At 39.5% G+C, this 22,977-nt stretch overlaps 1 protein-coding gene across 22 annotated transcripts in view; it reads right to left on the reverse strand.

Moving 5' to 3' along the window:
* CLASP1 (cytoplasmic linker associated protein 1) overlaps positions 1-22,977 on the reverse strand; it is a 176,948-nt gene that overhangs the window by 14,618 nt on the left and 139,353 nt on the right. For 11 of the 22 annotated variants that reach the window (XM_026852674.1, XM_026852667.1, XM_026852664.1 and 8 more), the window contains 7 exons: positions 17,233-17,376; positions 15,850-15,956; positions 10,775-10,891; positions 6,918-7,068; positions 5,595-5,841; positions 4,650-4,843; positions 2,847-2,975 (listed from right to left, as the gene is read on the reverse strand). In XM_026852674.1, the coding sequence (XP_026708475.1) occupies positions 2,847-2,975; positions 4,650-4,843; positions 5,595-5,841; positions 6,918-7,068; positions 10,775-10,891; positions 15,850-15,956; positions 17,233-17,376 (1,089 nt within the window). The remainder of the gene's footprint in view (positions 1-2,846; positions 2,976-4,649; positions 4,844-5,594; positions 5,842-6,917; positions 7,069-10,774; positions 10,892-15,849; positions 15,957-17,232; positions 17,377-22,977) is intronic. The other 11 variants (XM_026852681.1, XM_026852680.1, XM_026852678.1 and 8 more) reach the window with 3 other exon arrangements.

The following is a 22,977-nucleotide window of genomic DNA, read 5'->3' on the forward strand; positions in this document are numbered from 1 at the left end:
TACTCAAGATTAATAGTTCTGTACTGTGCTCCTCTTCAAACTCTCTTTGCTTGGTCACTTTGGGTGGGTTCTCCATGGATCACACACAATGGAAAACATGAGCAATAACAGGGCAATTACCAGTCCCTGTGCTGAAGAGGAAACTGAGGTAAGACAGACTGAAACTGATACAGCTTGATCAAAACAGTCACTTTCTGCTAACTTATGCAGTGTGTGTTGCACACTAAATGATTTCAAACCATAAACCAGGATCACTACCATCTTCCACTACAAGGCAGAATTTCCCAGAAGCGTAACAAGCCCGAAGTGACATCCTATTAGGGCATCCCTGGCACAAGGATTAACACTTTCCTGATCAAATTATATAGCAGCATTCCTTGAAATAGTTTTTACAGTCTAGAGGAAGATTTTATTTTATGTAGTCTAAGGATGGTACACCACTGCCTTTAATATTGCTCTGATTTAGTGAAAAAGAAAGCTGTACAGACTGCTCACATCTTCCCTCTACTTCTTCATCTATTCCTTGGAAGAGCCCATCAATCACAAACTGGTGAATCTCACAAACTTAATCTCCTACTCTGTGGGATCAAGTCAAAGGGCAGCTCCTCCACCCCTCCTAGAGAGCAGCACTGCAAAGTCAGCAGAGAGAGCGAGCTGGAGGGCCACCACAGGGTGGGAATTTGTGACCTTCTGGCTCAGGGCTATGAGTTTGACCAACTGAGCCATACCCAAATGGACCCTCAGTTAATTTTTCACAGACTTAACTGAATCAGCAAGCCCTAGCTACAGTAAAAATACCTAAAGTATATTCCCAGGTATATCTTTAGCCTAGCTCATGTAGATAACCCAAGTGCAGGTTAGGAAACCTTTCTTAGCTTGATGAACGCTGATGTTCTCAAACTACTGACAGAGATGATGCCCTTCATGGGCTGCATTGTCGTTCCAAGAGCCCCATTTACACAGGGATCACAAAATATGCATGCGTAGAATGAAAAATCCAGCACCAGTGCCACCACTTAATACAACTGTGCATACACAACCCTTTAGCAACAGACAGCAAAACAGGAATACACCTGCAACATTCTGCTATGACAGCGGTCACCCAAAGGTCTCATTGTAGCAGCTTGCAAATAATTTTTAATTATGAAGATGCTATGCAAAACTATTGTAAATCAAAGGCATGCTAGGTACAGAAGAGCAGCTACTTGATAATAGCAATATAGCTCAATTATTCTTCTATAAAGTGCCAGAACTCACATCCCTTCACTCCTGGCTTGAGCCTTGCTTTCTCTGTAGCAGACTTATTCTTCTCTGCTTTTCCTCAGAAGGCATCTCATGCAAATCCTGAAGAATCTTTCCATACCACAAGCATGAAGAACACAGTGTGGGGAGTAGAAAGGCATAAAGTGTCATGTTTTCAACATTGTTCTTGATTTCTATAAAACCCACCAGTCCCATGAGGACAGTGAATTCTGAGGGACGTTAAAAACAATGCCAGAGACAATCTGGGAAGGTCCTGCTAGAAATGGCTGCATTGGAGGACTCTCGGGAAAAAAAATACAAAGGGCACTGAGTCAAGGTGAGCTGAGAAGTATGCAACCAGGAAAACTTGCCAATAAAGGGCACTCCTTCAGAACATAATGTTTTGTCTGACTGCTTTATCAGGAAATGTAATTTACAACTGCTTCTTATTACTCTGAACTGAAAATGACAGGAGTGCAAAGGCTCTAAATCAAGGAGAGGAAGGTAGGAAGAGTACAGCAGTCCTCATTCATTAAAGGATTAAACGTTTTCTACTTCTTCATTTTAGAGAAATCCAGCCTGTTAGTTTCTTTCCCTGAGGGTGCTTTTTGTTTTGTTGTTTTGCTTTTTAAACAGTACAGTTACTGCTACACACAGCTAACATAACCTTGTGCCAGTTATGCAATGCTCTGGAGCAGTCTGATCTATACAATGATCTTTTTCATGGCCAAAGCTCTCCAGGCAGAGATGTCTAAAATTGCGAGTTTAGGACAAGCCTGTTGCAGAGAAGAATAAGTGTCTTAGATTTCAAAGCAAGGCCTTTGGTAACAAAGCCGTCACCGATATACAGAGAAATTCATGTGGCACTTTTTAAGGTTTAGTTCAAACTTGCAACATGCACAAGGTAGACTGAAAGATCCAGCTTGGAAGTCAATCTACAAAGATTGACTTTAAATGTAATTTTAATTGATCTACCTCAAAAGTTATCATTATTTCCCTTTATTTTTGTTTTACTCAAGAAGAATACTTTCAGTTTTATATAAGAGTCCTCTCAAAAAAAGGGAAATCCAATTCACCCTTTCCTTTGCTTCTTCCTTCACCCCAGCTTCTTTTCAGCAGCATAGCCCCTTTGTTAATTTTCTCCTTTTACTCACCAGTTCCCAGTTCTCCAGCATGGCCCAATTTCACCAGTCAGTTTTCACTCACAGTTCTGCCTGAACATGGGCTTTGTGTTTTCCAGCACATTTCCTATCCTTACCCGTACAGACAGAGGGAGCGTGCTTCGCAAAATTATTAAACATACACTTTTCTACCACAGGGTCTCAGCCTCTCCCAGAATGAGCAAAGTTCTGGGAAGCTGATAAACAGTGGCCTACAATTCCAGACAGCTCTAAGCCCACTTAAACAGCTCTGTCAGTCTCAACTTTTATCCTCCCTGCTTCAGCACATCAAAATCCTGTCTCTTCATACTTGGGAGACTTAATATTAATTTGTTCTACTGTCAAGATAGGTCAGTGTGTTTGCCTGTTAAGTCTCACAGGTCCTACATTTCTTCAGCAGTTCCATACTGCTTTCCCAGTAGCAACACTGAAAGGCTCACTCACCTCCTTGTGGGAATCCTTATGTGCTTCCAGTGTTTTCATGATAGTCAACTCTGCATAGTTCTTAAACCTTGCTGGCTGGTTCCGTAAGATCTCTCTCAGGACTCGCAGTGCTAGGGCTCTTATTGAATGCTATGTCAAGAGAAATCCACATTAAAAAAAGTCAGTTCTCAGAACTGTAGTTTGAAGTAGATTCTCATGGCTCCCTATGCCACCAGAAAAGTTCTATCACGCTCTACGAACTCCAGTGGAGTGAGCAGTGTAATCAATAACTAAAATTCAGAATTAGTCTCCTTGCTGGATTTTGCAGAAAAATTCTCATAGACTTCTGTCATAGATACAAGAAAGAATCAGAATGACTCTACTTTATTAAAGTCCATACTCCTTTGGCACTGAAGTACAAATATGTACCCAAAGCAGCACGTCTGCATTACATGAACCTACAAAGAAGCTCAGATCATATTTGTTTTGCCCTTCTTTTGCTCAGCTTTGCAGAGAGCAAACTGGGCTCCATCCATGCAACAAAGCTTTTTCTCATGTATTAATGCAGTAAAATCGATTATCTTCCTGTAACTCCTATGGAAATTATTTTCAAGAACAGTTAAGTCATTGTAGTCAATACTGACCAGTGTGTTAATCCCTTTTATCAAAAAATCATTAGCAGAAGGGATTTATAACACCTGCTTTAATTTCATAACTATTATATCAAGTTTTTGGCCTGTAGCCACTCCAAATAAATCCTATTATCTCAGCAGAGGAATCTTACTTTACTCTATACTCAGCCTTTAAATCATGTCCTTTGCTATTCATCTACAAAATTCACGCAGTAGCACCATTCACATAGATAAAGCCACCATATCTTCTGATAATGTGTGATGATGCTATGATTAAATATGTAGGACTAGAGCAGCTCCATGCTTATACTGTGAACATCTACTGAGCCACCTACACTGACAGCCACCTACACAGTTTCAGAATTAAAATTTCTGAGAGCGTACCATATACTTTACAAGGAGCATAAGAAATATAATGGACTTTGAATCAGATGAAACAAAAAAGGAAGAACTGTGAGTGCTAAATATTGTAACATTCAGATGGAGCACAGCTCTCATGTGAAGGCGCAGCAGGGTGCTGAACCAATTATCATTGTGCTGCAAGCTGAGCAAATAGCCTCAAGTGGAAAAAGTAAAGTCTAGCCTGTAAATTACCGCTTTGATCAGCTATCAAACATAAAACTGTGGTAATAATGCAACTTTTTTTTAATACTTCAAAACAAGATTCCCTATAAAAGCAGTTTGTTTGTGATGACATTTTTGCAAGAGATATAGACCTATTCTATGAAATGTAATATCCTGGATCTTAAATCACACAGATGTAAAAAAAATAATCTATTCTAGGGTGCCTTTACTCTCCCTTTTTGGGGAATGCGTATGATATATTTAAGAGCTTGTAACTTCATCCTAACTCAGAAGGGAACAATTTTTGAAATCTTGGTAGTTTTTGTACTAGATAACTATAAAAAGGTAACTCCTTTCCTGATTCTAGTTCACTTTCCTAGTTATTTGTTCCTAACACTCTGGAGGGAGGGGGAAAAACTGAGACACTTCAGCGTAGCTTAAAACTCATCATTGAACACAAAGAAAATGAAAGCAGAAGTGTCAACTTTCAAAAGAAAAAATAAGCAGTGCAGCATCACTGATGAGATGCTGAACCAATGCAGCAGGATTCATTTAAACTAGTGGGGAAGAACTATCACCCTAGATGAAGCAATGTACAGGAGAGTTAAGACAAAAAACTACATCTCACATCTTTGTCTCCAAGCGTTTCCAGAAGCAAGAGCAGAATGGTTTTGAAATGCTCCTCCCAAACTCCGAGATTATCTTCCCTTGTGATCTTTAACAGTTCCAGGAGAGCTCCTTTCCGCTCCTCCACCCGCTCGTTGTGGTTGGAGAGCTCTTTCAGAAGATCAGCCACCAAATCTGAATGGTCAATGGGTACTTCTAGGACAAACAGAAGCAAATCATTTGGGGAACTGAGGAAAAAGATCAAGGATGCCAAGATTACCAACCCTCCACAGAACAAAGTGCATATAACAAGCAGCCCCTCAAAAATACATCAAATTCCAGGTGGCCTCAGTTAAGCAGACAAGGTATTCCAACTAGCCCACATTTTCACCACAGTTCATAACACAGCTCATGAATCTGCACGTGGCTTCTAATGAACCAGGAAGAGATGATGACTGAATTTCATCCAGTTCCAATAATTACTTCTACAAGATGAGAATTGCCACAGTTTTTCCCAGACACACACACCCAAAACCAGAAATCACATGCATGACCTTTAGATCAAAGTACAGTGACTCATCGATGTACTGCAAAAGAATAATGCTAAGGTGTAGCATCACTTAAATGAAGTGAAATGCTCAGTAACAATGAGCTATTGAAAGAGATATTCCAGTCATAAAGAGTGGAAGGTCCCTACAGATGCATTTAGATGCTTAAGGGACTAGTTTGAGGGAAACTCTAAGCAAACGAAAATTAAAAGTGCAGTATAACATTTTCTCAATAGCCACAGATCAGGTTCTGCTGGTACATGAGAACACAGACTATTTCATACCAAGCCTCATCTCAGATGCAAGGTAATACACAACATATGTATGGGCAGGTATGTCTCCAAGAGCACTGCCCATACACAAATATACCAGAAACAGAGCGTGGTGTCTGCAGTTTTATAAGATACACTGATACAAACCATCCCGAAGCTGATCCATGTCATCATCGAAAACTGCTTCCTTCAGGGCAGTCTTGTCGTAAGTGTTAATTGTGTCAGCATAAGGATAGGGGTTATATTCTCGAGCACGTGGCCCTGAAAAGGCGCGGGGAGGCTGGGTGTTAAGTAGAGAGGTTTTGTTATCTAGAGCCATCCTTCCCCCTTCTACAACATCACTGCTTCCACGGACATCACTGGTAGGCACAGCAAGGCCACCATCTCGAGACACCTGGGGGATCAAACAGAGAGAAAAGACATAAGACTGCTCAAATTCTGTGGAAGATGTAACTTTTTTCAAGTTCACCCACCAACATGAAGAGGCACAGAATCATTTACATGTATATAATACTTGAGTAAAACTTAGATTACCACCTCTTTCCCTTATATAACTACAACTGTTTCAAAAAATATCTTGTGATTATATAGCAAAAAGCTATGCTAACATTCCTAAATATAGGTTACTATTGCTAAAACTGCACGAGCTGGCAAAGATCATAAGCTCTGAAACAGGACCAATTTGCTAAGAAAGGGAAAGGAAGCAGAAGCAATATCCTCCTCATAAAACAACCCATTGACTGAGGAAATTGGATGAGGCTTTGCAAGCTAACAAGAAATGAACAATTTAAGGGTCTCGAAGAAAATCTTGGACCAAAGATTTTTAGCCTTGTAGGCTAACTTAATCTACCAACAAAAACTTGCTTGTTCAAATAGGAAGCAAAACTTGTCACAGAATCATAGAATATCTCAAAGTTGTAAGGGACCCATAACGATCATCGTTTAAGATTCCTGTAAATTGTGAAGTCCATGTATTTAATTAAACCAAATTGTATCTCACACGGCAGATAATTCTGTAACCATTCATGCAGCTTAACATACCATACAAGTTATGCACTCAGAGTGATTACAGGTCCCTCTTATATATGAAGTAATAAGCCTGTGAGGGAAACCACCCATGCATTTTAAGAACTCACATCTCCCATTATGGACCTAACTACACACACTCCATGAAAAATCTATCACCGAGCCATGCTGAGCCTGTGAAACTACCACTGTTTCCCTCCTACATGAGACTCCTACAGAAGCCCAGTGAGCACATTTCACAGGGGGCGAGAGTTCAAAGGGAGCATGGGGCTACATTAGTGGGACCCCACAACTTAGTTATAAGAAGTTAGCAACCAATAAGTTGAAGATACTTGCAAGAATACAGGAGGAATAACTGGATTTTGTATACTAACAATCCCAAACCAGGTTTGAACACAGTGTTTTAAAATTTCACCTATCTGCAGACATTAATCAAATACTTACAATGTCACAGTCTTTCTTTCCATCACGTTTGATTGGCTCATTCAGGTCTTCTTGACTACGGAAACTAAATTTTTCAATCGCTTCTGTGACTCCACGAAGAGAGCTGTAGATTTCATCAGAATTTAGGTTCTCCGTGTCATAATCCAGCATACTAAAGACGAAACGTATATGAAATGTTACATATGAAATTGGAATCCAGTTTTGACTGTTAAAAAAATAGTGCCAAGTTGGAGACAGATGATTTGGCATACCCTTTCTAACAGTGACTTGTCACAAAACATGGGTGGAATCAAAGCAGACTTCGCATTTGAGCCTCCTCTCAAACAAGCTAAATCCAGGAGAAGCTCCACTGAAATCAGTGGCATTACATCACTGTGAGCAGAAATCAGGTCCACTGTTTGTTACATTCCACAGCAGTGAGTGTGCTAGCTTCCATGAACTCAACAAACCTATCCCCAGCATGGTAGTGGTATTATTTAAAAAGGAAAATAAAGAAAATCAATCACCATGAGAACTCAAAGGGTTGTGACAGCTGGTGGAAATGAAATCAATGAAATTTAGTTTCATAATATATCAAATATATTCTATCAATGGATTCAAATGTGACAGATTTAAATAGAAAGGAAAATGTATCTTGATGTAAACCGTAGTCTAATATGTCCATTTTCATTTATAGAGTAATAAAACCAAAACCACTTGAACAATGCCTTGCAGTTCAGATGCATTTCAGTATTGAGCCTAAGATAGGGAATTCTCTCACACAAATGTGATGCTTTCTTGCAGTCTGTTCTTCTGAAATTCCTCCGCAGCATAAAGCCACACAAGCTTGGGATTCCTTGAGGAGTTATCCAAAATTAAGTTCCATGGAAAAACGTCTGGCATGAAAGGGCAGATGATATGGAAAGATGTGGCTAAGAAGAGAACCTCCTACAAGCTTGGTGAAAATGAAAAGGCGTTCTTGGCAAGGCTTTGGTCTGTCTAGAACTTGAGTTTGCATGACAATCAGTTTTCCAAGAGAGATTTAATGAAGAGACCCAGTAACTGAGAGCAATTTCTGTGGGCGAGTCTCAGACCTCAGTAGAGCCAAAAGCAAATAAACCCAAAGAATTTGAGACATTTACATCAAGTTGTTTGTCAATAAACGGCAAGAAGTGGTTCCCTACAGGGGTGAATTACTATTTCTTAACAGTTTGGGAAGGATGACAGGATGGGCTTGGAGAAGGATGGCTGAACAAAAAGCTGTGTTCCTTTTCCACAAAAGAAAGATTCCTTATGAGGTGGGTTGCAAAAAAAACCCCAAACAAAAAATCCCTTCTGAATCATGGGTACACAGCTATTATTTTTCAATAGAACTAGAAGTAGGATATTAAATATATAGAGCAACTGCTTTTTTATTTTTTTATGGAAGAAACTCAGGAACTTCAGACATAAGATAAGATTGGTGCTGTCTGATTCCTTTGGGATTAATACACTGAAAATAGCCATAATCCCTGGCTCCCAAGCAACACGCTCGCACTACACTCACGCAAGCATCAGCACGGTGTATTCTGGCAGAGAAACCAAAGAACAACTCCCCAACTTCAAACAATGTCTGTCAGACCAGGAAGAAAGAGAAACCACTTGAAGAACAGACCAAGATCAGGAAACAAAAGCTGTTTATAAACCTACAGAAGTTGAAGTATTTAGGACTTTTCAGACAGCTGAATGACAGTAATGTGATGGATTTCCAGACAAAAGTGAAGGCAGTTTTTAGAGTCTATGTAAGTATCAGGCAGGGATAGGAAAACATTTGTTTCGTATGATCTCAAAAATAGTAATTTTTAGTTCAAGCATGTTTAAATCATAGATCTCACAGGGTTCTTCATAGAATATTTAGTGAGCAGTGAAACCTCCATTCAGGAAGGTATACAGGTGACTAACTGTGTACCCACACCAAGGGATGACATGACTTACCAAAGGTCACACAATGAAATCAATGGCAAAACCCAAGAAATAATCACAGATATACTAACACTAAATCTTCTGCTAAAACCTCTTTTTTCCTCAGGGATGAATATTGCCCTACACTGCTAACAAAGAATAGATCAAAGCAAACTCTGCAATGCTAAAGGACTAAGGCAATTTCTCAACAAGAACCACTGATCTGATGCATTTTTTTAAAGCACAAACCCAAATTTTAATAAACATCTAAAGAATCCAGTGATTTGATATGTTAAGAGTAAGCCTGTGCAGGAGACCACATTATGTCTGTGTTCAACATGAATGAAAACTCTACATGTGAACATACACGTCTATTGACAGTATGTGCACTGGAATACTTCACAGACAACATGATGCAGGGAATAAAAAATAAAATGGAGCTACACTCACCTTTCAGGAAAAAAAAAAAAAGACACAAAAGGAAAAAAAAACTGACGCATGCAGAAAACTAGAGGAAAGTGACAGGATGAATAAGAAGTGAGTAAAGATGAGCAGTGTTTAGGGATGTCACAACATTATTTTCCATCTTCTGCTGCACTGAAACAATGCAGCTCTCTACAATTCATCAAGATATAATTTGGCAGTTTTCCAGTCTGACATGAAATACATTTTACTTTCATAAACTGTTATTCAGTTTCCAATCCAAACTATATATAAGTAATCAACAGTTTAGCATCCTCAAGCAGTACACAGTAACCCATTTCCTTGCACTTTCGAGCTCTGGGCTGGAATATATATGTGTCAAATTATTCCAAACCTTGGTGTCATCTAATGAAAGGAAGAAAAAAATTCTCAACTAGTTTAACTCAAAAAATCAACACGGATCTCTTCCACAGATATCTTAGTGTTCTAGAAGAGTCAAAATATTGATTTAAAGTTCTAATTCTGCAAGTATTCACAGAGGTACACACTACGGGATTCTATTTTTCTCTCTCCACATCACAGATTCCCAGATTTTGAGCCTCAAAGAACAATTTGTTTGCTTTTCTTTCAATAGCTTTTTATTAGGAACTTCTTGCTTCAAGACTATATATGGCCCTTCCTCTGGTAGTAGGCAAATTTAATTCAGGAGAAACCATATCTACAGAAAGCCTGTTGTCAGGTCATAAACTTTAAAAAAAAATAAAAAAAAAAATCCAAGGAATTTAAGACAGAGGTCTGACAAATCAAATTTGTATTCAGAAGGTTTTTTGATTAAAACCAGTATACATCTTTAGTCCAGTATACTGATTAAAGATCTGTATGTAGATTGGAACAAAATGTGAGGGCACAGGAGGAGGAAGAGATGTCAAAATTGCTGATTGAGAGCCTCTAAATGTTGTGGTAAGGACAAATTTAATTTCAATACTACAAATTTCCAAGATGTTCCACAATCAACACTGTGTAAGCAGCTGGTAAAAAATCATATATGCAAGCTTCATCCTCGTCCTATGGATATTCACTACCACAGATGTGAAAACACTACTGAGCTGTGCTTGCCTGTTTGAAAGTACTTGTGTGCTGCTTGCACAGTGTAGCCAAGTTGAAAGACCTTGTCCATGTTATCATAACACAACCACTGACTGCTGAAAGTGCTCAGCAACTGTGTTCTGCATTGGAAACCAACTGTGAAACATATAACCATTCAGGAATCTGGCAGGGAAGAAGAGGCTGGAAAAATACACTTTTTTTTTCCCCACTTACATGTCGCATCTTCCCCAAGCAGTGAGCAAGCAGCTGCCTGTCACCTCCACTCTCTGAAAACTATCATCATCTCTTTTCCTTTTCCAACCAAAATCTCTGCAAATCATTTCCCACATCTGAACAAACCCCATAGTGTGAAAGGTAAATAATACTGTGACACCTCAGACAAGTTTGTTTAACAGGTAGCTTGTTACCTGGGAGAGTAAGAGCGTCTGAAAGTCTTGTGGGAAGGAGCAGTGGGGATGGAGTTAGGCTGAGAAAGGGGAGGGGGGTGCTTCGACAGCCCATCTGCACTCCAACCCCAGAACCGACTGCCGTGATCAGAGGAGAAACCAAAGAGAGAAAAAAAAAAAACAGAGAAAGGAGAGGGAGAAAAAAAGAAACTATAATCTGAGTGGCTTAGTGCTGTTATGCTGCCTTGGAGAGAGAGAGAAAAATTAATAGAAACAAAATTAAACAAGAATACTCCCTTGAGCCTCACAAGTCATTGTTTTGGCCTTTATTATTAATTTCCACTTTGATTCCTAACATAATGATATGGTTCACACAAAAACAGTCCCTGTTTGTACTAACCGGTAAATTTTACGAATGAATACAGCCTCTATAAACATCTCTTAAAATGCTCTAAGTAAACAATCCCTGACCACGCATCTGTATTCAAACTCTAAACAGGTATTTGCAAGCAACAGGATTTCCCTGGAAGAAAGGAAAGTTGGAGTTGATTGTTTTATCAGACACCCAAAGGTAGCTTGTAAAGTTTGGTTCCTGGTGCCTCTAAAAGAGCTTTGCAGGGCTCAAGATCTAATCCTACTTCACCAGATTTAAACTGACCCCAAATATGCAGCAAGTGGAAGTCCATCTAGAGTGTGTATCATGTAAATTGGGGACTTGGACCCGGGTCTCAGCTGACAAACCTGGAAAGACTGGATGAAACCAGCCTCTAAGTCAATTCAGATCTCTCACCCAACTTCCACAAGCCCCGTCTGGTTATTGTTTGATCCTGCATCCTTGGGTCAAGGCATCCATTCCTGTGGCAATTTGTCTAACCTTTGCTTTTGTCCTGTTCCCTTTATGGTACATGGATTTTCAAAATAATTTTCTAAATGAGAATATAGACGCTTGAGCTGGCGGAGTATTCAGGACACTGCGTTGTTTCTATTAAGTTTAAGCATACTGTCTTAGAAAGTCACATTTGTATACACGCAAGTGAAAGATACTGAAGATCAGAAGCAGCAAACAAGTCAAGAATTGCTCCAGTGCAAACAGCAGCAAAGCTGGTTGAAAACTCTGAAGAGTGGTGTCGAGAAAGTCACTTGTTAACCAGCAATCCAAAAATATAACTATTACATGCAACAGTTAGAGAAATACACCAGATGCCCAGACTGCTGATCAGAAATCTCACAGCTCAGATCTCACCTACCTGCAAACGTGCCACCAAACAATGCAGGGTTGTCCTTATTGTATAACATGGGTGGCTTATTTTAATTCTTTTTCCATGCCTTGCCTTGCTCAACTTAATACTAAAACTGTCAAATTTTATTTTTAACAGTATTTTCTATTGTCAGTGAAAAAATCGGCATGGAAATTTACACAGCCAAATAAAACTGTTAGCCTTATATTTTGAAACATTTCCTCCAGACATCTTCAAAGGACTAAACTGGGGGGGTGGGGGTTTAATAATTGGAACTACACACAGGTTTCTCAGCTACTAATAAAGGCAGAATCAGTAGGGCAAACCTATTCATCTAATATGCCTTCAAATATTCCTACAGAATTCTAGGTGAAAATTCACAACCTGAATGTAACATTTGAGATTACAGAAATTCATTTGCCCCCTATTCTTACACTGAAGGACTTCACAACTTAGTATTTTCCTTTTTGTCATACTGCATCATTTACTAAAGCTCAGAAGATTTTTCTCTGTCCAGCACAAACTCAAGTCATTCATCTGAGCATTGCCCAGGAAACATTCTTTCCTCTCAATCAGAAATCTGGGGGATTTTTTTCTATTATTTTCAGTCTTCCCAAGTGCCCTGCTTTTCTTCTTCAGAAAACACCTCTTTCCTCCATAACTCCTCTCTCCAAAAACTGTCAAGACAAAAAAAGCAGGTACAAATGCAGAAGTAACTCACAGATGCAGTGGATATGTTCTAGTGATCATGAAGCAGAACTGGATGGAGGAAATGAAAGGAGGAGAAGGAAGGACTCTGGCCAAGGACCTGAAAGCATGTAACCCTTCCGAAGACACTAACACCAGGAGATACTTAAGCAGATGTTATAATCTGGATAAGTAAATTAGCTGTTTACATCAAAATCCAGTTCAACCAAACCATTCAAAATCTATCCAGAGAGCTCAAATACATGGTACACACAAACACACCCCCTCCCAAAAGATCATCAGTCAAATTTAGTTGTGATGGCGATAATATGGGAGAAGTAATGTGGCCTAAGGGCAAAGGCATAAACACATACTATAGAAAGTCTGTATCAATGAAGGCTTGATTGATATTAAGGATATTGTCCACAAATGGTTAGTAATATGGGAGAGCAGCTATGCTTAGAAGAATTTTCATATTCCTACAGGACCCAAACTATCCTTTCTACACATATCCCAGCGCCAAAGACATCTCTGTCCCTAGATATGACTTCTCCAATCTGTGCATCAAGAAAAACTTCAAAGGAAAGTATAATCTTCAAAACCAAAGCTGGCATTAAGAACTGGAGAAAATCCTTCAACTGAGTGCACTCAGGCTGCCTGTACAAGACATAGGCACAGACAAGGTAAGCAGAGCCTGTACGTGGAGCACCCCAGGAAGCAATAGACATACATAACCTTGGTAAGACCCTTTGGCAATGGGTCCCATAAAAATGTAAAGCCAAGCCTAGTTTCAGAGGAGGGATACACAGAGAAACCATGGGAATCTTTATCCTTTTACACTGCTATCAGAATGACTCAGGTGTGCTCTTTTTCCAAGTTTGTAGATAGAAAAGTGACATTTTACACCACTGATGAAGAGCAAATGACAAGCATTTATAATGGAAACATGACACAGAAGCATCGATATCAACTGCAATACTGCAGTGCATTCCTGTAATCTGTTAGCACATCTTCTAAAGTCTTTTTTCTGAAAGGAAAACCACATGTACTCTTCAGAAATAGAGCTAAATTCTCCCTTGTTCTGTAAGTCAGGACCATGATCAAACTGTGCTACCCAAGACATTTTCAAGAAGGAAGCAATCCAGCAGAGCATCAGAAGCTACTGCCACTGATTTGCAGTACCTGCAATGACCTTTTCTACAAATGGTAAAAAAAAAAAAAAAAAAAAAAAAAAGCAAAACTTCTCCCTTGAATATTTTAAGAGCTTTTACAGCAGCTTCCACCTTCATCTATCATTGAAGAGTAACTTTTACACATCACACTCGCAACTAAATCCAGCAAGGAAACAGGAAACACTTCTTGAAAAGACACCTAAATTTTTGGATCAACACCTCCAAGAACTCCATGGAAGATTGAAAGAATTATTGTTTTCTAAAGGGAATTCCTAGCCACTGCATCAGTGGCAGTTTTGTCTTGACAACTTAATGGCAGAATGTTCTGGAATTACATGCCCTCCCCAACTATTCCTCGAGAACCTATCACATGGAAAAAAACCCCTCCAGTTTCTAAACCCAAAATGCTAGAACAGTAACAACAAAGTATTAAGCGTACACTGAATGCTTTAATCAGTATTTTGATATGTGCACCCTGACTGACATCAAGAAGTGAGAAGAATGCAAAGACAAATTGCGAAGCAATGAGCAAAGTGGCAAAACACAGTTGCGTCCCAATGGCAAAACCCAGAAAGCATGGTAAAAGGTCATGGATTGATAAAATATGTGCCACATGCAAACCTGGCCAGCAAAGCCACAACATAACCACAGGGAGGAGACATATGATAGTTTATAATTTCCCATGACATAAATCATCAGAACAATGCTCAAACTAGTAAAAAATGAAGCGACATAGTTGGAAACATTCCCCTAAAACTCTAACACTTAATTTCTTAATGAAACCTTTGTTGAAGAAAAAAAAACTAATAGGCAACTTGACCTTAGCTTGAATCCTAGTTTAGGATTACAGCAGATTTAGGGGTCACAAAGATGTATTTAGATATCCAAAATTTTCTTGGGAAACCCCATGTGCTCTTCATATGCTGCTGAAGTAACTACTCATTAAAGGCTAAAACCTGTGTTTTTCCTGACACATGGGAACTCACATGTATGTCTAAGCATTCCTCCAGACAGGGTTTAGCAAGTCACGACAGGGCTGATTAACAGATTTCAATGTAAGTCACTAAACTGCAGCCCTCACCCAATGTTTCCCTCTGTCTCTTCCATGATAAAGGGAAGTGACCTTTCATGGAGAGGGCAGGCAGACAAGAGCAGCAGCTTTTAAGTTTTCCCAGAGTGAATCAAAGCTTGTCTAGGTAACAACCTAATACTTTCCTCCAATATTTCTATGGTCCCAGAGCATACTGTTTAAATTCTTATATCCTCTGCTCTAAGTTTTTATGGAGCAAAACACGTATATTCCCAATATCCAGGAGTCTGTGTTTACTCAATAAAAGTTGAGTTTTGGAGTGGATCAATATATTCTAGGATATTCTTCAGCAAAAACAGGTTGCCACAGACCTGTTGACCAAAGAATCAGGCCATTGTTCTGCTGGTGAGCAGCCAGAAGAGTGATTTGAGAGGTATTCAGCATTGAAACACAGTGACCACCTCTGCCTGTTCTGCATCCTCACAAAGCATAAGAGGGGGACAGGAGATCCAGTACTTCTCTCAGCAGCACAAGCATTGTACTAGAGTCAGATGAAGTACTGATCACAAGGGCACACCTAAAAAAAGGAGACAATCTGAAACCCATGACCTGAAAGTCATCACATACTTTGTGATATTTGCAATCTCAACAAGAGCTTATTTCTTATGCTGCCATTTAATATTACCTTTATTGAACCCACAAATGCAATTCTGGAGAAGGCCTAGTTATGAAAGAAAATTAATATTACAAGACAAGACATTAAGATTATACAGATAACATGAGGACTGGAACACTGAAGTCAATCACCAACCATGTATTATCATGTTCAAACCCTGTTTCTTTGGAGCAATCTACTGTGAACTTTTGGTCTTGTTTTTGCTTTCAAAGTGAGTCATATTCTGCAAATGCACACTCAGTGTTGAAATCTCTTAATATTTTGCAAGTGGTTTAATTAGCCTGCCGCATTACCTTGGAGACAGTCCACCATGGGAACAGTTGGTAGGTGAAGTTAAGGGGCTGGTTCTGCTGCTGGAGTGCCGGGAAGGAGTCCGACCAAGGGTATTGCTGGGGGAACCCTGGCACAGAAGCAGGAAGACAGGGATTAGCAATGTGTTGCAATGCACAGGCAGGAGCACACAACAGGTCCAAATATTGCCTTTGTTTGTGCGAGACAAGCTTAGTGCAATTTTGATTCTGGCTCTCGACCTAAAAATCTGCAGCCACGGTTCATGTAGTCATTATTATGTTCTTGAAGGTACTGCTTTGAGGGTAAAGCAAGCACCTGTGCACTCTTCTACAGTCCACAGTACCTGCAATTTTAACTATGCAACACATACAGCCTGCAAATATTGCCAGAGAAATGGTTTATCAATCCACCAGGCTACTCAGCTTCTCAGACACGATTTGCCAGGCTCCAAAGTATGCAGACCATTACCCTGGCTATTTAGCAATTTAATTATGCAGCTATTTTCCACACTGTCTAAAGCATTCTGATTGTGCTTGTTGGGCGTAAGTAAGCAATCTAAATTACCATTTTTCCATTGGCCTGCACAATCATTTATACCACAGCAAAATGAGTAAAAATTGCTCCCAATTCTAACTCTCTTCACACAAAGTTGAAGGTACTAGAGAATCCAGTTCTTTTGCCTGGAAGCCTAATGCTGCAGTTCTAGCTTACACAAAGGTCTACTTGTCCCTATGGAAGTGCAAAGATAGGAGGGTTCAAATTCCAGTAAGTTTCACAAGATTTCCACATTAAAAAGGAAAAAAATGCCCTAATTCTTGCTGCTCTGGAGGGAAAAAAGATGCTTAGAAGTACACTTAAATGATCTACTAATATTTTAATTCAGAGAATTTAAAATATGTAAGAGCTTCATGTAAAACCAGAACATAAGGTAAGAAGTGTAGACTGAGGAGACCTTGTAGGTCACATCAAAGATCCTGCAAGCTTCTTAGTAGACAATATATTTGATATTAAACCAATTTCAATAGTGGTAGTAAGCCCAGAAAAATTGTGGTATCAGGATCTCTGTTTTAGCCAAAAGGTCATTACTGGCAGGAGTTTCAAAAGCATCACCAACTTGAAAGCACAAACCCCACCAAATTTTATGTGCTTCTCATTATTTTTTTTTTTTAAATCTGAACTGATTATGACTATATTAAATTTAAAAATAACAGAGCTTTTTTGTTTTAATGGTCCCCATAAAAGCAACATCAAACAGAAGCCTCCGTTGCCATATTTCTTCAAGACAACAGTTAGAGATAATTTATGCTGCCGAACATCTGCAACAGCTTATCAATGAGCTGCTGTCTTTGGGGCTCTGCTGTTTTTCAAAGACAAGGGCCTCTTACCACACTGGTGTTACTGGAGTTCTTGAGGTGGTTGTGCAGGAGCTTGGTAGCACCATCCTGGAATGTTTTTGGCAAGGCACCAAGTAACATGGTAAATTCGGGAGTGTTCAATTCAAAGAGAGAAATCAGGACTATTTGTGCTGCCTGAAAAGAAGAAAGAAAAGACCATCAGGTTTTATTCTTTGATAAAAGTATGCAATTCTGTTGGTAACAATCCTTACGGTAAACGACGTGTGTTTCATTCAAAAAAAAGACTCCCATACTAGACAAATTTTTGATGTGTTCCTTGTGACGTGTCAAGGAATTGCTAGCTGTTATGGTTAACTTTTTAGTTCTTAGAGCCTTCAATATACTTTTGTGGTTATATCATTAACATCTCAGATGTGAAGTGTACAGCTATTCACAGCTAGTGAGAAAACTGTACCATCGTCCTGTCCAGCACATTTTCAATTGAACAGGTTACTGGAAAAATTTACAGGAAACAAGTAAAACCAGAAGATCAGGTAAGTATGAAGAATATAGGACTGCAATTTGTCATTCCTGTGCTATTTTAAGTGTGAACAGGACTAGTTCATACCCAAATGCTCCTCTTCCTAAAGATCTGACAAGTTTGTTTCATCAGACAGATAACCCCTGCTTTCCCCACCTCTCCTTGCAAGTGTCACCACTGAGGCTGTTTCAGCAACACAAGATTCCATTTCAAGTGTAAGATCTACTGGGATGGCGAAAACCACCTCTCTCTCATCCATGAACAGGCTAAAGCCCACCAGATTCCCTAAATTTAATAAGTGAAACCAGGATACCACTGAAACAATTCATAATTTTATCATTAATTTCACTAGACAGGGTTTGCCCTATCTGCCTGGAGGAATACCTGCCAGAACAGGATACCCACTAACTCCATTAGCAAACATACAGCTCTGTGTGTCCTGAAATAAGACAATGGAATCAAATGGGAATGAAGCAGAATAAATCACAGAGTGCATATCTGCAAGAGTAATTAACATCACATGTTCCTAACTAGACTTCCCCAGCAGCGTACAACTCACATGGGTTACACCAATTACCTTTTTTTTTCCCACTGCCTTTGCCTTGAAAATATAAAAAAGTATAAAAATTGATTAAAAGAACAATAAAAATGCGGCAATGATGAAGGACCTCTGATGGTCTGCAGCATCACCTTCTCCAGTGGGGGTGTAGCCACTGACACATCAATCTCCAGAATACGTATCTGGACACAAAGTAGTGGCTTCAGCTCACAAAATAAGAAGCAAAGCTACACAAGCACTTACTTTGTAAAAAGCATAGATACAGGCTTAGGAATAGCAGACACTTGTGTCTGACCCTTTTGGGAACTTTCTAAAACCTCCTAAAAATGAAAAAGAACTTTAAAGAGGGTAAAAACATAACTCACTGCTGTGGCAATAACTGTACACTAATTGTTCTCATCAATTCAAAGAAGGAGTTTTCAGTAAGTAATGTGTTTGTAAAGTTGCAATAATTAAGTGTATCTGCAGTTCCCTGTGAAGTGGAATCCTTTAGCAGATGATGAACTTGGGTACACAAAAACCCTTTCATAGTGGAGGGGAATCAAAGTACCTCATTGTTGCAGTGTGCAAATTTCAATTAAAGCTATGCTGTTCCTTCTGCTATCAGCCCAAATTTGCAGTAACACAGCTTTGTATATAAAAACATTTTCCATCCATGAAAGTTTGGTAGGTAACATCCTTTTCATATGGCCAGCAAAAAACTGAGGCACACAACACTCAAATGGGCTTCCAAGGACTGCAACAAACAACAGGTCTTCAGACTCTTCATTCCAGATGGATCATGCTGTCTCCTGCCAAAACTCTTACTGACTTGAATGGAAACACAGTATGTCATTATTCACATCACACTAAAGATCTAAGGATGAAAGAAGTGGGGAGATAATTTCCCCATGGCTTTCTTAACTCCATACTCTACCCTCCTCCGACCTGAAGTTTTGGGCAACTCTGCCATGAAGCCTGCCTGGTATCCAACAAGAACAAGTATTTATGTCCATTCTGATCCAAGAACTTTTAAGTTTTCACCAGCATAGTATTTTCTGTAATAAAAATATTACTGCAAACAATAGATCTCAGAACAACAATCACCATGTTGAACTGAATGCAAAGTGACAAGTCACGCCAAAGTACATTCCCGTTTGTGAATGGCATGCATATCTGGGATGGTTAGGAAGTGCACATGCAGATGATCTGTGTCAGAACAAGCAGATCTCATAGTCACTGAGATAAAGAAAGCCAAGAAAATTTATTGACAAGGTTCCCACGTTCAGAGATTGCTCAGAAACTAGAATATCTGGAGATATTAACTGGTAAGTCAGGAGCTGCCCAAGGTACAGTGAGGTGGGAAAGGATTTCCAATACATTTATCCCACATATCTCCCATTGATAGGTTAAAAATAAAGTCATCCTTGGAGATCTCCTAAGTAAACAGAGCAAAACAGGTGTAAGAGTACATGCACTCCATGATGTGACATTCTGGGGGTATCTCTCGTGTGCCACGGAGGTCTAAGATGCATCTCACAGATATAAGCAAAATCTTGACCAAAGCTCCACCTGGGACTTTATGACCCTGTGGCTTCACTCTGAAGCAGAGTTATCTAAGTGGTACAGTGTAACCCTAACACACAAACACTAAGCATAGATGTTGTGCTATAGGAGTTATCCGAGGGAAGTCTCAGCTCCCAAAACTCACTTCAATTTTGTTCCATTTCTTTGTTTTGGCTTTAACAGAAACAGAACTGTGTCCACACTCGCTCTTTGCACAAAATACAGCTTGTCTTTAGAGGAGTGTCTGCCAGTATTCTGTGTACCCAATGCTCAGTAGCTTTGCTGTTGCCTGCAAATAGGTCATTGGGCTTTGAATTAAGTGCTGCACAGCCACCCACAATGCTTACAATCTTCTGTGGCCTGAAAGAAAGCAGATCTATAGTCTATGCTTTTTGAAATAAAGCCAAGTACTACTACAGCCTGGAAGTGGTGCTCCAGTAAAGCTCTCAAAAGCAACACTGGAGTTATATGGGTTAACCTTGGCTGTGTTCATTTTAAATAGTCCTCAGCCATCCAACTGCACCTCTAGGTTTATTTCAGGCAAAAGCCATTATTTGAAAGTTCATCCACAATTTAGTACTTAAGATTTAACACACGAAGGTCTTCATCCCTGCTACCATAAAAATCAAGAACAGTGGTCTGACCTCAAAAGCCAGAAGGTCCATTCTAGCTTGAAATCACACTTATAACATGCTCTAAGTTTCACTCTTGCAATACTTCCCAGTTCTAATACAGTTATTTTTATTTCAGTAATGAAGAGCATCAGGAGCAGCATTTCTACACCTGTCTTAATAGTTAGATCTGGACACACTTGATAATCCTCTAAGTTTCGTTTATCTAGCATACATTTATCTAGTGAAAGGACATCTTTTAAACATAATGTTCCTAAGAGTTTTAAATCTGTGGATTTTCAGCTTGTGACAAACCAGAGGACATTTTAATAATCTCAGAATCACTGGTCATTTCTGAAAATCTTGGCCCTTGTTTCATTAGATTGCTCAGGAAGCAGATAAATTTAAAACAAGCAATAAAAAAAAAATCTGTACACAATGTACAAACATTCTTCATGCAACACTTGTGCTTGATGATATATAGTTTGAAGAAAGAGTAATATCTGAATTTTCCCTTGCCTTTGTGTCCCTGTACCATTAGCGTGGAACACTAATCCATCTCCTTTCAGTGACATAAAACGCAGACCCTACAAATTATCTAATCTTAATGAAGCAGTTCTCTGCTGGCTTGAGCTGGAGAAACTCCAGTGACTTCAGAGCCTGACTATGCTAGTGAGGGGGTCTGGCTCCACGTCAGCTTCTTGAATCATTTGCAAAGGATCACTTATGTAACTTCATTATTTTCCTTATAACAATGCAGTGAGGGATCAGGTTCCACAAGCCGGTAGCAGCTCCCAAAGTTTCACATGTAGGCCAGTGCAATTCATGCTGTCCAACAGTGCCAGCTGCTAAAGGGACACAAACGCTTTAGCAACTTTTGTCTTTTGTTTTCACCTAGACAGTGGGTATTGGCCAAATATATCAAAATCTGTAACCTCTGTGACTTGGCTGAATTATAATAAAGTCTCTTTGAAATGGTTTGGGCTCATTAAGCAAAAAGATGAAGGCTAACTGGAAAAATCCACTGATTTTAGAAAGGAAATGTGGTCAGTGACCTAAGCTTAATACAAGCGCCTTATGATTGCTGCTGTCACTGGTCCAATAGACCAAGCAGAATAAGCAGCTAGTTGCCTGAGATATATGAAAGCAGTTTTCAAGTTACTCAAACTTTTATTGGTGATGGGCTCACAACACTGGCAGCCCCATAAAAGGAGAGGACCTCATACCCTGATTGCTTATGAGGGACTACAACAAGACAGTTAACATAAAAGCACACCAAAGGCAAAAATTACTTCACAGACACACTTTTTTCAAAAGAGACCCTTCCAGTCAGGGTCTCTTTACACAGCTAGACAGTTGAGTTAAGACTGCAAACACGATTAGTGTGATTAGTGCACACGGCTTTTAGTCTACCTGTTTACATTTCTCTTCCAAGTTTCCTTCACCAGGCCCTGAGGAAGCTGTAGTTGTCCTAGCTGGCAAATCCTCACCCACCCAACTATGCATGGTCTGGGTTTGACAAACAGGAAAGTTGATATTTAGAGAAAGCATAAAGATTTCAACTAAATCATTTAAACAGTACACATACTACCATTTTGCGGAAGAGCTTTAATCAGTTGCTTGCTTAATTTCAAGTAACAAAAAGCATTAATATTTGATTTAATCAAGAAGAGCATTTCTTTCAGTGGAGAGCAGCACTGGATCAAAATGAAATTCAGCCACAACTCTCAGGCCTACAGATCATCCTTTAGTTCTCCTACAAGGCTTTGCACTGGCAACCTCTTGATGGTCTCCATAACCACATGACAGCCTCTGCTGAGGTGCAGAGCCTAGGCAATGATGCACTGAAATAGCACTTGCATCTGGCCAGTCAGGAGTGAGGGAATAGGTGCTTGCATCTGCCCACACCTATCCTTGCAGCTGTCTCTCAGTTCAGAGGAAGAAGCAGTTAAGAACGTGCAAAGTCCTGACTCCAGTCCAGATACCAGTCTGATAGACCAACACTGTTTACAAATGCCTTTTATCCTGTGATCAGTTCAGGGAAGATCCACACTAACATCTATCACTTCTGACAAACATAATCATACTCTGTATGTGTCATTCTTTCACCATCCAGTCTAAGGCAGATGTGGTTTTAATAACTTCAGGTACACTGGAACAGAGAAGCTCTCTCTCATGTCACTTTGAATTATACTAAACTGCAGATCAAATATAGATCCACTGAGATTGAGAGGCAGCAGTGATACATTAGGCAGCTTGTATTAGCACACGTTGGCATAGGGCAATGCTTCGATTCTCTGATGAGCATAGCTGATGTTAAGTGAGTTAATTCACATCTACCAAGAGTGTTCACAGGCTCTAAACAAGTGTTACTTGACTGTACTTTCCAGCAGATAATTGAGTGTTAGCTGGCACTAAGCTAACAAACTAACTACCAAACCAAACCTCCTGCTTGTTCCTTTTCCAGGTCTAGAACCAGATGAGTATGGACATCCACATTACTGATATGGTAATATGAAGCACAATGGCTTCACCAGTTC

This window comes from Athene cunicularia (genome assembly GCF_003259725.1).
Source record: "Athene cunicularia isolate RWA chromosome 7 unlocalized genomic scaffold, athCun1 chr7_part1, whole genome shotgun sequence".
In the NCBI taxonomy this organism is placed as follows: Eukaryota; Metazoa; Chordata; class Aves; order Strigiformes; family Strigidae; genus Athene; species Athene cunicularia.